Source organism: Trachemys scripta, chromosome 2, assembly GCF_013100865.1.
Source record: "Trachemys scripta elegans isolate TJP31775 chromosome 2, CAS_Tse_1.0, whole genome shotgun sequence".
NCBI lineage: Eukaryota > Metazoa > Chordata > Testudines > Emydidae > Trachemys > Trachemys scripta.
In genome coordinates, this window is record NC_048299.1 from 204,296,370 (window position 1) to 204,309,273 (window position 12,904).

Sequence of the window (12,904 nt, forward strand, 5' to 3'; positions counted from 1 at the left end):
TGGAACTATTAATAGCTCTTCTGCTAGCTGTGCAGCTGGAGAGCACTCATGCTGCTGCATGTGCTAGATGCACCAATGCAGTGAAGAGAGGCAGTGTTGAGAGAAGGACATGAGAAAATGCAAAGGGTGAGGAAGGAAACTCAGAAAGGCTCCAGGTACAAACTCCCTCCTACCCTGTACATGGGACTCCTGCCCCATCCCCCTCCAAAAAACCTCCAACCCAGCCTGTGCACTGGAGTCCACAGAATTAATATTTTGAGGAAGTTTGCTGGGAGGGGGGATTTCAGGTGTGTGGAAGGGAGCTGGTCCATGAGACATTATCTTGTACATTACAGGATGAAAATGCTTAAAACCCACTATGTACAATTGCAATTTTGTACTTGTAAGCGGCCTAGTGGAATACAAGCCTGCCACCCCTCACTGTGCATGGGTGGGATTCTGGAGGGACAAGGTGGGTGAGGTAATATTTTGTATTGGACCAACTTGTGTTGGGGAGAGAGACAAGCTTTGGGGCGACACAGAGCTCTTCTTCAGGTTCCTTTGCCTCTGTGCAGTTAAGGGCCCCTCTGTACGGATCCCTTTGCAGACTGGGTCCCAAGTCCTCCTGCTTATCCTCCCAAGCTGGTGGTCGATCACTGCGGGCTCGGGACCCATCTGGAGGGGCACGGGACACCCGTGTCGCCCAGCTCTGCGCTTTGCGGGCACAGTTCGCTATCGCTCCACGCAGCCGCTGGCTGCACCCCAGGCTGGCAACTGGCGGAGGGAGTTGGAGCGAGCCCAGCCCTTCCCAGCGCCCCGCCGCTGTGCCTGGCAGCGATGCTGCCCTCGCGGCCCCTCTCCCCGGCTTGGCCCTTCTCGGCGCTCGTGAGCCCCGCGCGCGCCCAGCGGCAGCCGCCGCGCGGCCCCTCCAGCCCCGTTCCACCCCCGGCCCGGCGGCTGTAGCAGCCAAAGCGGAGAGGCGGCCAGGGCAACAGCTTCGTTGCCCACGCGCAGGTCTATCGCGCATGCGCATTATCAAAGTCTTTGCCGTAGAGCAGGGGGTGCGTGAGCAGGCTCGGCACCGCAGCGAGGGAGCGGCCCAGGCGCCTCCTCCTCTCTGGTACGCGGCGCTGCCGGCCGGCTCCCCTCCCGCCTCCATCCCGGCGGAGGTGACAGGAGCGCGGGGAGCCGGCTCGGTCTCGCCACCATGGCCGGGTCGCAGCAGCCGCTGGAGGACGAGGAGTCGCCGCTGCCCATCGAGGACGCGGAGCTGGCGCTGGCCGGGATCAACATGCTGCTGAACAACGGCTTCCGCGAGTCCGACCAGCTCTTCAGGAAATACCGGTACCAGCCCCCTCCTCCGCCGGGCGTCCCTGCACCTGCCTCCCGCCCCGAGTCCCCTCCCCGCAGAGCCGGGCTCCAAGCGCAGGGGCTGCTGCCCCCGGGCTCCGCCGGGTACCGCTGGCCCGAGCCGTCCCCGCTCTGACCCGGCGCAGCACCTGCACTAGCGGCCCAAGCCCCTCGGCTTCCCCACCGACACCTGCCCCGGCTCATGCCTCTGTCCCCCCGGGCGGCGTGGCGTGGCGCTCTCCGCCTCCCCGCGGTGCGTGTGCGAAGCCCTCGGTTCTTCCCACGCAGCGTGGACAGCCGCACGCAGAGGTGGTTGTGCGCCCCGCTGAGCGGGAGAGGCGAACATCCATCCACATGGCGGGCGTCGGGCTGCCAGAGCACTTCCTCGTGCAAGCGGTTACGGCAGGAGGTGGTTTTGTGATGCCGTCAGGCTTTTCTCTCCGTTCCCTCGGGCAGATTAACCGCTTGGCGTTACATTTTGTTCCCCGAATTACTCTGCAAGAAAAAGATCGCCTCTGACTCTTAAACAGGTCCCAGCATTGCATGAGAAGGGAGGATTCACAGATTTCTGTTAATAAATCTTAACTCTAGGGAAACATTTCGATATGTGATTTTTGCAAACTGTTAGTCTGTATCACCTGATTTGACAGGCGAACCACCATTTTTTTTTTAATCTAAAAACCAGGGGAATTTACCTTTCCTCGATGGGCACTTGTAAATCTCACAGATACTGATGAGTAGTTGTGCATGTGCACAGAAGAATAACCAATAAGATTTGCTTAATATACGTGTCTTCCAATGAAAACATCCTGAAGATTTTTAGCTTTTTAAGCTTATATGTGAGTGAGTTGTACTGAGAGACTAGATAGAGACAGGGGCTAACTTGAATGCTACTGTGATGAAGCCATAAAATAACTAAACAATCTGTACCATGTGTTGTATCTAGATAAAAGAAAAGGTCACTTTCTAGAAATTACTTGAATATAGTTGTAACAGCAGATATTAGTCTATAACTACACTAATTTTAATATAGTTAAGTTTCCTGTGTAGTTGAGAAGAATTAACTTTTTCCATAATGGCTGGAGCTCTGGCATTATAGGTGTTGTTTTCTAAATTTATATGCATCACAGTGCTATTGTCTATACAGCAGAATATTCATTTAAGACCTACATTGAGTTAAAAACAGGTCTGTGTTGGTGGTATTGGAAGTACTTCAAAGCCTTCCTTATTTTTTTCATTTATAAAAATTAAATTTGATACAAATAAAACTATTTTCGGTGGAGAGGGAAGTGATGACTTAAGAACTAAAAAAACTAGGATATTAAAAATAGTTTTTACTATGCTCCTGTTTCAAAATTTTTATGTATTAATAATTGCGTGTTCAGCAGATTGTTCATCTTGTTATAGGAACCTTTGTTTCTGAAATCTTTCGTAAAATCTGTTGATTTAGTTTTCTCGTTATTATAAATTGATTATTACAGTGTAAATATCAAAGGAAAAATCAAGTTACATAAACTTTGATCCAGGCAAATATAGTTTATTAAAATAGACTATCAGTCTTGTTCATATTATGAACCTATATTCAGTGACTGAAATGGCCCTCCTCAGCTGTCTCAATCTGTTTCCCCTTGGGCTTAAAATGAGGTGTCTCATGATTCCATGCCATAGTTAATTTTGACACTCGAGGACTAATTGTGAGCAGCTGGTCAAATCTGATTTATCTGAAAATGGATTATAAGTGGTGTAATGATTCATAGGTTAAAAATCACTGGCCTAGTTGCAACTTTAACTGCAAAAGCCCAGATCTTTTGAAATATTCTGTTCTTGAATAATTTAAGTGATCAGAACTTCATGTAGAGATGAAAATGGGGGAAAATGTCCAAGGCTGACTGTTCAACCATAAACTGTAGATTTCCAGCCTAGAGATAAGATAGTTTAGGCACAAGATATAATTTGTGTTTAACTTTGCAGACTGTTTTCCTCTTTTGTATGTTTGTGTCAGATATGTTCTTGCTAACCAGAACCGAAGAAACATCATTAACTTCCAAGTAGCTATCAGTCATTTAGCAATATATTTTTATCCTTTTGTGCTTGAAAGTAAAGTCTTAGAAATAGTTCCTAATTGGGAGTGCCCTTCCAAAGAACAGCTTCTTGCCGCATTAAGAGACCTGCAATTTGTCACATTTAGAGACAGATGTTAATCTTATTGACATCAGTGACACTCAGAAAGCTGTTTGGAAGAATGTGCATTTTGCATATTAATTTATGCACGTTTCGTCAAATATATATTTTACCTATGGTATGAATTGTTTTATAGCCCTCTTCATTCAGCTAGTTTAAGCTTTTGAAACTGGCCTATGTCATTTTCAAATGGCTTCTGAAAATGGATTGACTTCAGAAAGAGTGAAGCAGAAATCAGTGTTTCTTATGGAAACTCTCTAGGGTTATTTGAAAATTTAATTATGCTGCAAATGCTTTGACTTCACTAACTAGTTTAAAATTGCTCTTCAGAAATTAAACTATTTCATCTCATTTCTTTCCTCACTTGGCTCCTGAAAGATCCCATGAAGCATATTAATTCAGGTCTGTAATCATAAATTCATAATCACCATGTTCCCATAAACTGACAGTGTAGATGTGCCATTGAGTACATCATCCCAAATCAGTCTGAATTTTTCTTGCTCCCTCCCTCCTACCTACAGCACATGTGGCCCTCTTCCCTCCCTCCTTGCATCCCCCCCCCCAAAAAAAAAATGTGTGAGCTTTTAATACTGCATATATTTGAAAACTGACCATAATTCAGTTCTTAAGGAGGGAAAATTGGATTGGGAATGAAATCCTAACTGGACCTCCCTGCATATTACCCAGTAATACAGCGTTGGATCTCAGTGAATATTCCCTTTAACTCAGTGGCTCTCAATCTTTCCCAACTACTGTACCCCTGTCAGGAGTCTGATTTGTCTTGCGTACTCCCCCTAAGTTTCACGTCACTTAAAAATTATTTGCTTATAAAATCAGACATAAAAATACAAAAGTGTCACAGCACATCATTACTGAAATATTGCTTACTTTCTCATTTTTGCCATATAATTATAAAATAGATTAATTGAAATACAAATATTGTATTTACATTTTAGTGTATAGTATATACAGCAGTATAAAGTAGTAATTGTCTATATGGAATTTTAGTTTGTACTGACTTTGTGAGTGCTTTTTAAGTAGCCTATTGTAAAATTAGGCAAATATCTGGATGAGTTGATGTACCCTCTGAAAGACCTGAGTACCCCCAAGGGGTAGCCCTGGTAGAGAACCACTGAACTGACTCCTAAGAAAGCTAATTTTTCCTCAGTGTTATGAACAGAAATTTAAGCAAGAAAGTAATAACTTTTTTTGTCTCTGTATAAGCAGCCTATATAAATATATCTACTTGTAGACCAAACAAACTAGGCAGTTGAACTAATCTATCACATGTCAAGTCATGCAAATAACTGCTAGTGGAATGACTGCTTTTGTAAACTAATTGGCATCTTGTTGGGACGAAACTTATGACTTGCCATTTGTTAAAGCACACCTGACAGAGGATGATCATCGAGGCTTGAAAAATGAGTTTGATGTTAGTGAACAGGCAGCTTTCCTGGATGAATATTATCAACTTCTACAGAGACTTTTTTAAATAAAAGCTTAAATTCTAGCCATAGTGGTTGTCATGACAACCTTCTAAACAACCACGAACCAAATATAAACTGATTAAATGTTGTCTTAACTCTGCAGACAGACAGCTCCAGTGCCTCTCTAGGGTACTTGTACAGTAGAATCTCAGAGTTACAAACTGACCAGTCAACCACACACCTCATTTGGAACTGGAAGTACACCTCTACCCCGATATAACACGAATTCGGATATAACTCAGTAAAACAGTTCTCCGGGGGGGGGCAGGGCTGTACACTCCGGCGGATCAAATCAAGTTCGAGATAACGCGATTTCACCTATAACGCAGAAAGATTTTTTTGGCTCCCGAGGACAGCGTTATATTGGGGTAGAGGTGTATGTAATCAGGCAGCAGTATAGATTAAATAAAACACAGTACAGTACTATGTTAAACCTAAACTACTAAAAAAAGGGAAAACAGCTTTTTTTTTTTCTGCATGATACAGCTTTGAAACCTTACTTAGTCAATGTTCAGTTGTAAACTTTTGAAAGAACAACCATAATGTTTTTTTCAGAGTTACGAACAACCTGCATTCCTGAGGTATTTGTAACTCTGAGGTTCTACTGTATCTTTGTCAGGTTGTCAGAGAATAAAAACTCACTGGAGTTTTGTCAGATTTCACTGATGCTGTTCAGAGTTTTTTGAGCAACACTGCAAATAATACAAACAGGTTAATTTTATTCTTGTGCTTGTGAAAGCAACAATGGAAGTAGACCTGGAAATCTAGTTGTTGAAAAAGGGTACCAGAATCAAAGGCTGTGAGAGGAGAGTGTCAGAGTACCAATCTTGCGGCAGCAGATAGGCTTACAGAGAATGATCTTTTCCCCTTCCGCTAGTCACAGCGGAGAGAATAAGGTTCTGCAACTCTGACTCCTCCTAACTGGACACTGACACGAAAGATGAAGCCTCCATATGGGTCCAGTGACAGCCCCTTGTTAAGAATCCGGCAACCTTTCCAAGACATTTGGCTTCTCACCTGGGTGTTGCCCTTCTTAATCGTTTTGCTATAAGTTGTGATAAAATTTTCAAGCTGTAGGTACATGCGTGGGGAAAGATAAATGTAAGAAATAAGAAAAGTGTGATAGAGAAACTTTATGGGGAGAAGAGAATATAGGGCAGGATGTAGAGAACATAATGAGGAGGAAGATCTAAGGGGATAGCGGCAAAGATGAAGAAGACACGAAAATGCAGGAAAACAGCATCATGATTAGTGTGGAAAGGAGCTAGTGGAGAAAGACAGAAAGGAAAAGAAGGTTAAAAATAAAAGTGAGATGAGTACAGTAGAACCTCAGAGTTACAAACACCTTGGGAATGGAGGTTGTTCGTAACTCTGAAATCTTCATAACTGTGAAGAAAACATAGTTCTTTCAAAAGTTTACAACTGAACATTGACATAAGACAGCTTTGAAACTTTACTATGCAGAAGAAAAATGCTCCTTTCCCTTTATTTTTTTAATTGTTTACGTTTAACACAGTGTCACCGTGCCTCCGTGGGTCATAACGGAGAATACCAAATTCAGGACAAGCTGCTGGGAAAAAGGGCAGATACTCGCAAAAACTGGTGGTTATTCTCCCATAAGATGTACCAATCCAGCAAGAAAAGTAAACTTCTGTCTCACTACACTGGTTAACAAGAAGTTAGAAATGCAGCCACCTTAGGTATTCCAGTCCTGGATTCAACACCCATACACTAGATTTAATGATGAGTGGTTATTTAAAATCAATTTTATCAAACAAAAGGATTTTCTGATCCCAAAGGACCAGCCACATATCCAGGTCAATATATAACTCAGATCTTACCCAATAATCACACTGTTGCCAATCCTTTAGTATCTAATATTTAAAGGTTTATTCATAAAAAGAAAGAAAGGTGAAAGTTAAAATTGGTTAAAGGAATCAAATACATATAACAATTGCAAAGTTCTTGTCTCAGGCTTGTAGCAGTGATGAAATAAACTGCTGGCTTGTTAAGTCTCTGGTTGCTTCCAAATCATTGGAAGGTCCTCAGTCCCTTGGTTAGAATGCTCCTATTAGTATAAGTCCAAAGGTTTGAGCAGGAAAGAGGCAAAATGGAGATGTTTCCAGGGTCTTTTATAGCCTCTGCCAAGTGAAGGGAAACCCATTGTTCTCACTGTGGAAAATTACAAGGAACAAGATTGTGTTCGGAATCACATGGGCAAATCACATGTCCATGCATGCTTCGCTTAGTGATAGTAAAGGCCATCCTCCATACTCCAGTTAGAACATTCACACGAAAGTCCATTAAGTGTAGATAGGCGTCTTCCATTGTGAGTTAAGTGATCTTTGATGGGCCATTCAACTTGAATAGTCCCTTCAAGATGTGTGGGCTAAATACCTTGTGGATGTTACCACATGAGCAAACATTTGAAATACAGGTACATAGTTAATATCCATAACTTCAGATACAAAAATGATACATGCATACAAATAGCATAATCATATTTGGAAAATCATAACCTCTCCATAGACACCTTACTTGACATACTTTGTACCAGATTTGTTGCAATTATATAACAGTGGTAGCAACAATGATCTACATGGTCATATTTTATCAGATAACGTCTCACAAACAGTACTGTACTGTATTTGCTTTTTTTTGGGTGGGGTTGTCTCTGCTGCTGCCTGTTTGTGTACTTCCAATTCCAAATGAGGTGTGTGGTTGACTGGTCAGTTCATAACTCTGTTGTTTGTAACTCTGAGGTTCTACTGTAATTCTACTTCATTACATATTTTTAAAAGTAAAATTACTGATGTTGCAATGAAGTATAGTACACACATCTCATTCTTTTAAATCGCAAAGGCACTGCTTTTGTGGGAGGATGTGGCAACACTGTACACTTGCTGTTTGGCTTATTCCTTGCGTTAGTGGTCTCTGGATTAATTATTCAGACCATTGTAGTTAGAAATGGAAAAGACCTATTGTAGTGAGTTCATGACTGCCTTGAACAGAGCATGGACCATTCTAATCCTTCTTTTCAAATATTTTTGTAAGTCACATGTTCTGAGGCATCTAAATATAGTAGTCTAAAAACTAGTAAAAAAGAAGAAACAAAGCCCAGTAATAATGACATCGTTTAGTAATTCTGGGAAAGGGTAACAGAAGGACAGTCCACAAAAACAAGCATCAAACTCTTCATTCCAGAAGAGAACAGAAGTTGAATTTAAAAGAGCACATAAAGCATCGATTAAGTGTTGAAATTCTATTTAAATGAAATAAAAGAGGGGAAGGGAGTCTAAAGAGCTCAGGCTAAAAGATAAAGAGCCAGATATTTAGAAATGGCAATAGAAAAACAGGATGAATTACAATCATACAATATCAGGATTGGAAGGGACCTCAGGAGGTCATCTAGTCCAGCCCCCTGCTCAGAGCAGGACCGATCCCCAGATAGATTTTTGCCCCAGATCCCTAAATGGCCCCCTCAAGGATTGAACTCACAACCCTGGGTTTAGCAGTTAATGCTCAAACCACTGAGCTATCCCTCCCAATAATAGCAGTGAATATAATTGAGATTTTTTTTTAAAGTGACAATATAGAAGACTGCAAGACTAGGGAATGAAGTGAAGAGGGGAAGGCATATTGATAGTGAAGCAAAACAATTATGAGACTTGCTGCATGCTTTTTGGGATAGGCTGAAGAGAGACTTTTGGAACACCATCATAGGTAGAACTGCAGAAAATGAGGTAAAAGCTTACAAGCACAAACACCAGCATTTTCACTGGGTGAGTAATAGAAAAACTGCAGCTATATTTTAAGATATCTGTAAGATTTAACATGAAGAAACTTATTGTTTCAAGATAACGTAAAGCTTCAAAGCAGTGACAGCTGAATGATGGGGGTTTTATCCATTGAGAAGACTGCAGTGGCAATGAAGAAAGGAGTTAGAAAAAAAGAGTTCTCTCAGACTTAAGGTACAGTACAATGACCAGTTGTCAAACAAATAAGTTAAATGTCTTTAATTTTTTAAAGATATTTTTAGCTTGAGTGGAAATTAATTCTTCCTGTTTTTCTCTTTCTGCATAGTTGGCTTTTACTAAAAGAAGAATGACGTCCCTGTCTTTCATCCAGTGTTGATGTGTGGGAGGATGATTGTTTCTGCAATATACACAGTACATTGCTGAGTTAACTGAGAGACATGTACCTTTTCAATGCTATTTATTGCAACTGGTCAACATATGTATGTTACAGAAACTAGGTTCTAGTGGTATCTGAAGACCAGCACTGGAAACAGTAGTGCTAACTGTTGTGACTATACAATAAATTACCTTGGTATCTACTGGTCATGAAAAGTAGCAATTGCGTATATGTAAGATATATTCTATAACTAGTACTAAAACAAACTTAAAATGAATTAGGCAAGTGTAAATTAAACACACATCCGACATTTCCTGTTTGCAATTAATATGTCATTAGTAAGGCACTATTTAACTGGTAATACTGCTGATTTCTGCAATATTAGGCCTCCACTGCAGTTTTGACGGTAGGAGCCCCGCCGTGTGTGTGTGTGTGTGTGTGGCTCTCAGTGAAAGTCCTGGCTGCCCCATGTGGCTGACAGCTGGGAGTCCGTTTTCCCCCTCCCCCCCCCAATGTTCCCGTTATCAGCTCTGGGCCCCTGTTCACAGCCCCGGGCAACTGACAGCGGAAAAATCACAGAAAAGTAATAATGGATATTATTATTTGCAGTAATAATAAGGTCCATTATTACTTTTCCACAATTTTCCATTGCTTGTCCACAACTCAGCTGCAATTTTTTGACAGTCATCCCACATTTCAAGTAGGTCCTTGGTCATTAGACCAAAATCTTTCAGCTCATTAATTCTGACATGAAATTGCTAATACAGCAAATATTGAATAAAGTGTTTAATAGTGTACATGTGTCTGTTTTCTAAGATTATATTTCTATTTGCACAAGCTACATTAAAATCAATTAAAGGATTATTTATTGTTGGCTAAACAGACCAAAAAGATGTATGTATTTTGTTTGTGAATGTTTTGTATTCTTAACTATTTGTTTGCCATTTTGAAAATATGTCAGTAGGTGTTATCCTATCCATCCATAAGTTTAGAAGGAATAATATTTTAATTTTCATTGTTAGCTTGGAAAATATTTAAAATTATTTTCTGGAGCAGATGATACATCTTGTATTTTGTTTGTGATCTTCTGGTGCTATTTCATTATTTGAATGCATTGATAAGCCTTTTTTCAACTTCATAATCTCATCAGTCATATTCTAATAGACTCTAGAATATATTTCTAGATACTGCTAAATTAGCAAGGGGGAAAAAGGTCGTTAAATATTGCTGCATGAATATTACTGGAAATTTTGAGCTGAGCTAAAATATGGCAGCTTTTGGAACTTGTGTTTGTGAAAGCAGGGAGTTAGTGGAGTTTTTTTAATTCCTGATTTCTGAAAAAGTCATAAAATAAAGATGTACATGGTGCTAGTATTTCAAAAACCATACATGAAATCTTGGTTTCATGTGCATTTTATTAATCACTTGACTGGTAAGAGATGGGAGGCCTGCAGATTCATTATCCATGCTCATTTCTTTGGGGAAGGATGAAGTATCTCTCATCTCTTGACAATTTATACTCCATGGCATGGAAGACCAGCTGTGGAAAAAGTTGGAAACCTTTCTAAAGCTCCAGGAAAAAAGAGGGGTGGCAATCTGTTGATATAACTCATGATTTAGCAGCTGTCATTCTTGCTAATTTACACACACGTATGCTCTTGTTGGGTCTGTTCAGAGGTTTACAGTCTTGATCAGCGAGACTTGAGTTTAAAAACAAAACAGAGCAAATGATTTTTTTCCCCTGCGTTTGTCCTGCTGACTTTGAACAACATCAGAACAATGTGGAGGGTAAGGTTTCTGGCCTTGATGGTTAGAATTGGTAGCTGCCATCCAGAGCAGCAAAAAAACAAAAAAACCCTCTCCTGTAGCAGTAGGAAGAGAGGCAGAGGAAAAGTGCAAAATTGGGGGATGTACTAAGCAGAAAATACAGAAATGAGAAAAGTAGGAAGCTTTGTTTTTGTTTTTTGTTTTTGTCAACAAGAACAGTGGGGTGAGTGGTAGAAGTGTAGAATTTCATGGGCAAGGATGTTAGGGAACCAGGCTCTGAGAAGCTCAATGCCCCTGCAAGGGTAGGGGAGATGAGGCCTAATTGTGCCTCTGTTATGAAGAGACCCAGAGAAGTTGCTTGAAGATTCTGGTGGAAAGCAGGCCTTAACTTACCAGGAGCAGGGGCTAGCTAAAGGAAGCTGATCCTTCAACTCCCCTCATCAAGGGGTAAATTCATGTTTAGAGAATCTAGGAACTTTTACCTGGACACTTGAAGCTCTCAATTAGGTTTCAAAAATAACCTTGAATGAATGAAAATAGACACTTAGTCCACATAGCTGCCACAAGTTAATAGCTTCCCTTCAGCTTCTTTGGAGAAACAGCAAATGCAATGTGAAGTTATCAAAATTATTCTAGGGACTCTTGTTTTAAGACTAATGACACTACATACTGCATTATGTGCACATAAATATATGTCCTATTCTCTTGAAGTCCATATAACAAGAGGTGGCTTAAAACCCCCAAAAAATGGAATTCTGTGAACTTCCACAACTGTAGAGTTACTCATTTAGGCTATGTCTTCACTACCCACCTGAATCAGCGGGTAGAAATCGATCTCTCGGGGATCGAATTATCGCGTCTCATCGGGACGCGACAATCGATCCCCAAATTGACGCTTGTACTCCACCAGTGCAGGTAAGAGTAAGCGCCGTCGACGGGGGAGCCGCGGAGGTCAATTTGTCGCCGTCCTCACAGCGGGGTAAGTCGGCTTGGATATGTCGAATTCAGCTACGCTATTCACGTAGCTGAATTTGCGTATCTTAAATCGACCTCCCCACCCCACCCCATAGTGAAGACATAGCCTTACTGTACTGCTTCACTGTTGATATGCTGTTGGCCATTCCGGAGGCCACTCACTGGCTTGAATTTTCACTGTTTTCTGGCAGTGGCTTGCAGATTTTACAGCTATCCAAGTTGTCGCTTGTTTTGCAGAGGCAACTGACACTCGAGAATGGTAGCATCCTTGCATATAATGTGGTACTGTATATAAATACTGTCTAAAAGTGGGTGTAGACTCTGCTGAAGCGATCATGCATTAAACCCACATTTACAAAAGTACTTAATTTCTGAAAGGAGCTATCAAATCTTGCATATAAAAACCAAATGAAATACTTTACAAAATATTTTAACATACAACAATAGAGTACACAGGTAATGGAAAAATAGTGATGCACACATCAGAGGCACGTAGACATGAATTTCACTAAACCTAAATCTCATTTTTATGATCTCTTTATTTCTTAAAATGCCTTAATTGTTGCATTATTTTCACCTAAAGCCCCCATTCCTCCAAAAATACTGTTCCTAGTTAAAACTAAAGCAGGAGGGGGAAAGGGTAGTCTTGATCTCTCCCCTGAAGCATTGGAGACAAAATTAGTAAGTAAATAAATAAATATATAAAGTTGCTATTACTAAAAATGAACGGCTGAAGTAAGCAGTATTTACAGTAGTCATTCACATGAAGAAATGGGCCTCTATGTAAATTTGGAATCGTACTACTTCAATAGCAGAGACTTGCATTAAAATGAGTAGAAACAAGTTAATAAAGGGCACTGCTGTGACCTGCTACTTATTAGTCTATATAGCTTGTATTAGTAAACTCAGAAGTATGAAATCAGTTCTTTGCTAGCTGGTTTTTAAACTACGAAAGTGAGGGCAAATGGAGATAAGACTGAAGAGTATATGGCAACATCTGAAGGAAGGACTCTTTAAATGTAAAGTTGGAA

The 12,904-nt window shown here is 41.0% G+C and overlaps 1 protein-coding gene across 1 annotated transcript in view; it reads left to right on the forward strand.

The window, feature by feature from the left end:
* Positions 1 to 1,033: 1,033 nt before the first annotated feature.
* Positions 1,034 to 12,904, forward strand: part of TTC39C (tetratricopeptide repeat domain 39C) — a 68,065-nt gene continuing 56,194 nt past the window's right edge. The window contains exon 1 of the mRNA XM_034762780.1: positions 1,034 to 1,323. Coding sequence (XP_034618671.1) covers positions 1,187 to 1,323 — 137 coding nt within the window. The 5' untranslated portion in view covers positions 1,034 to 1,186. The remainder of the gene's footprint in view (positions 1,324 to 12,904) is intronic.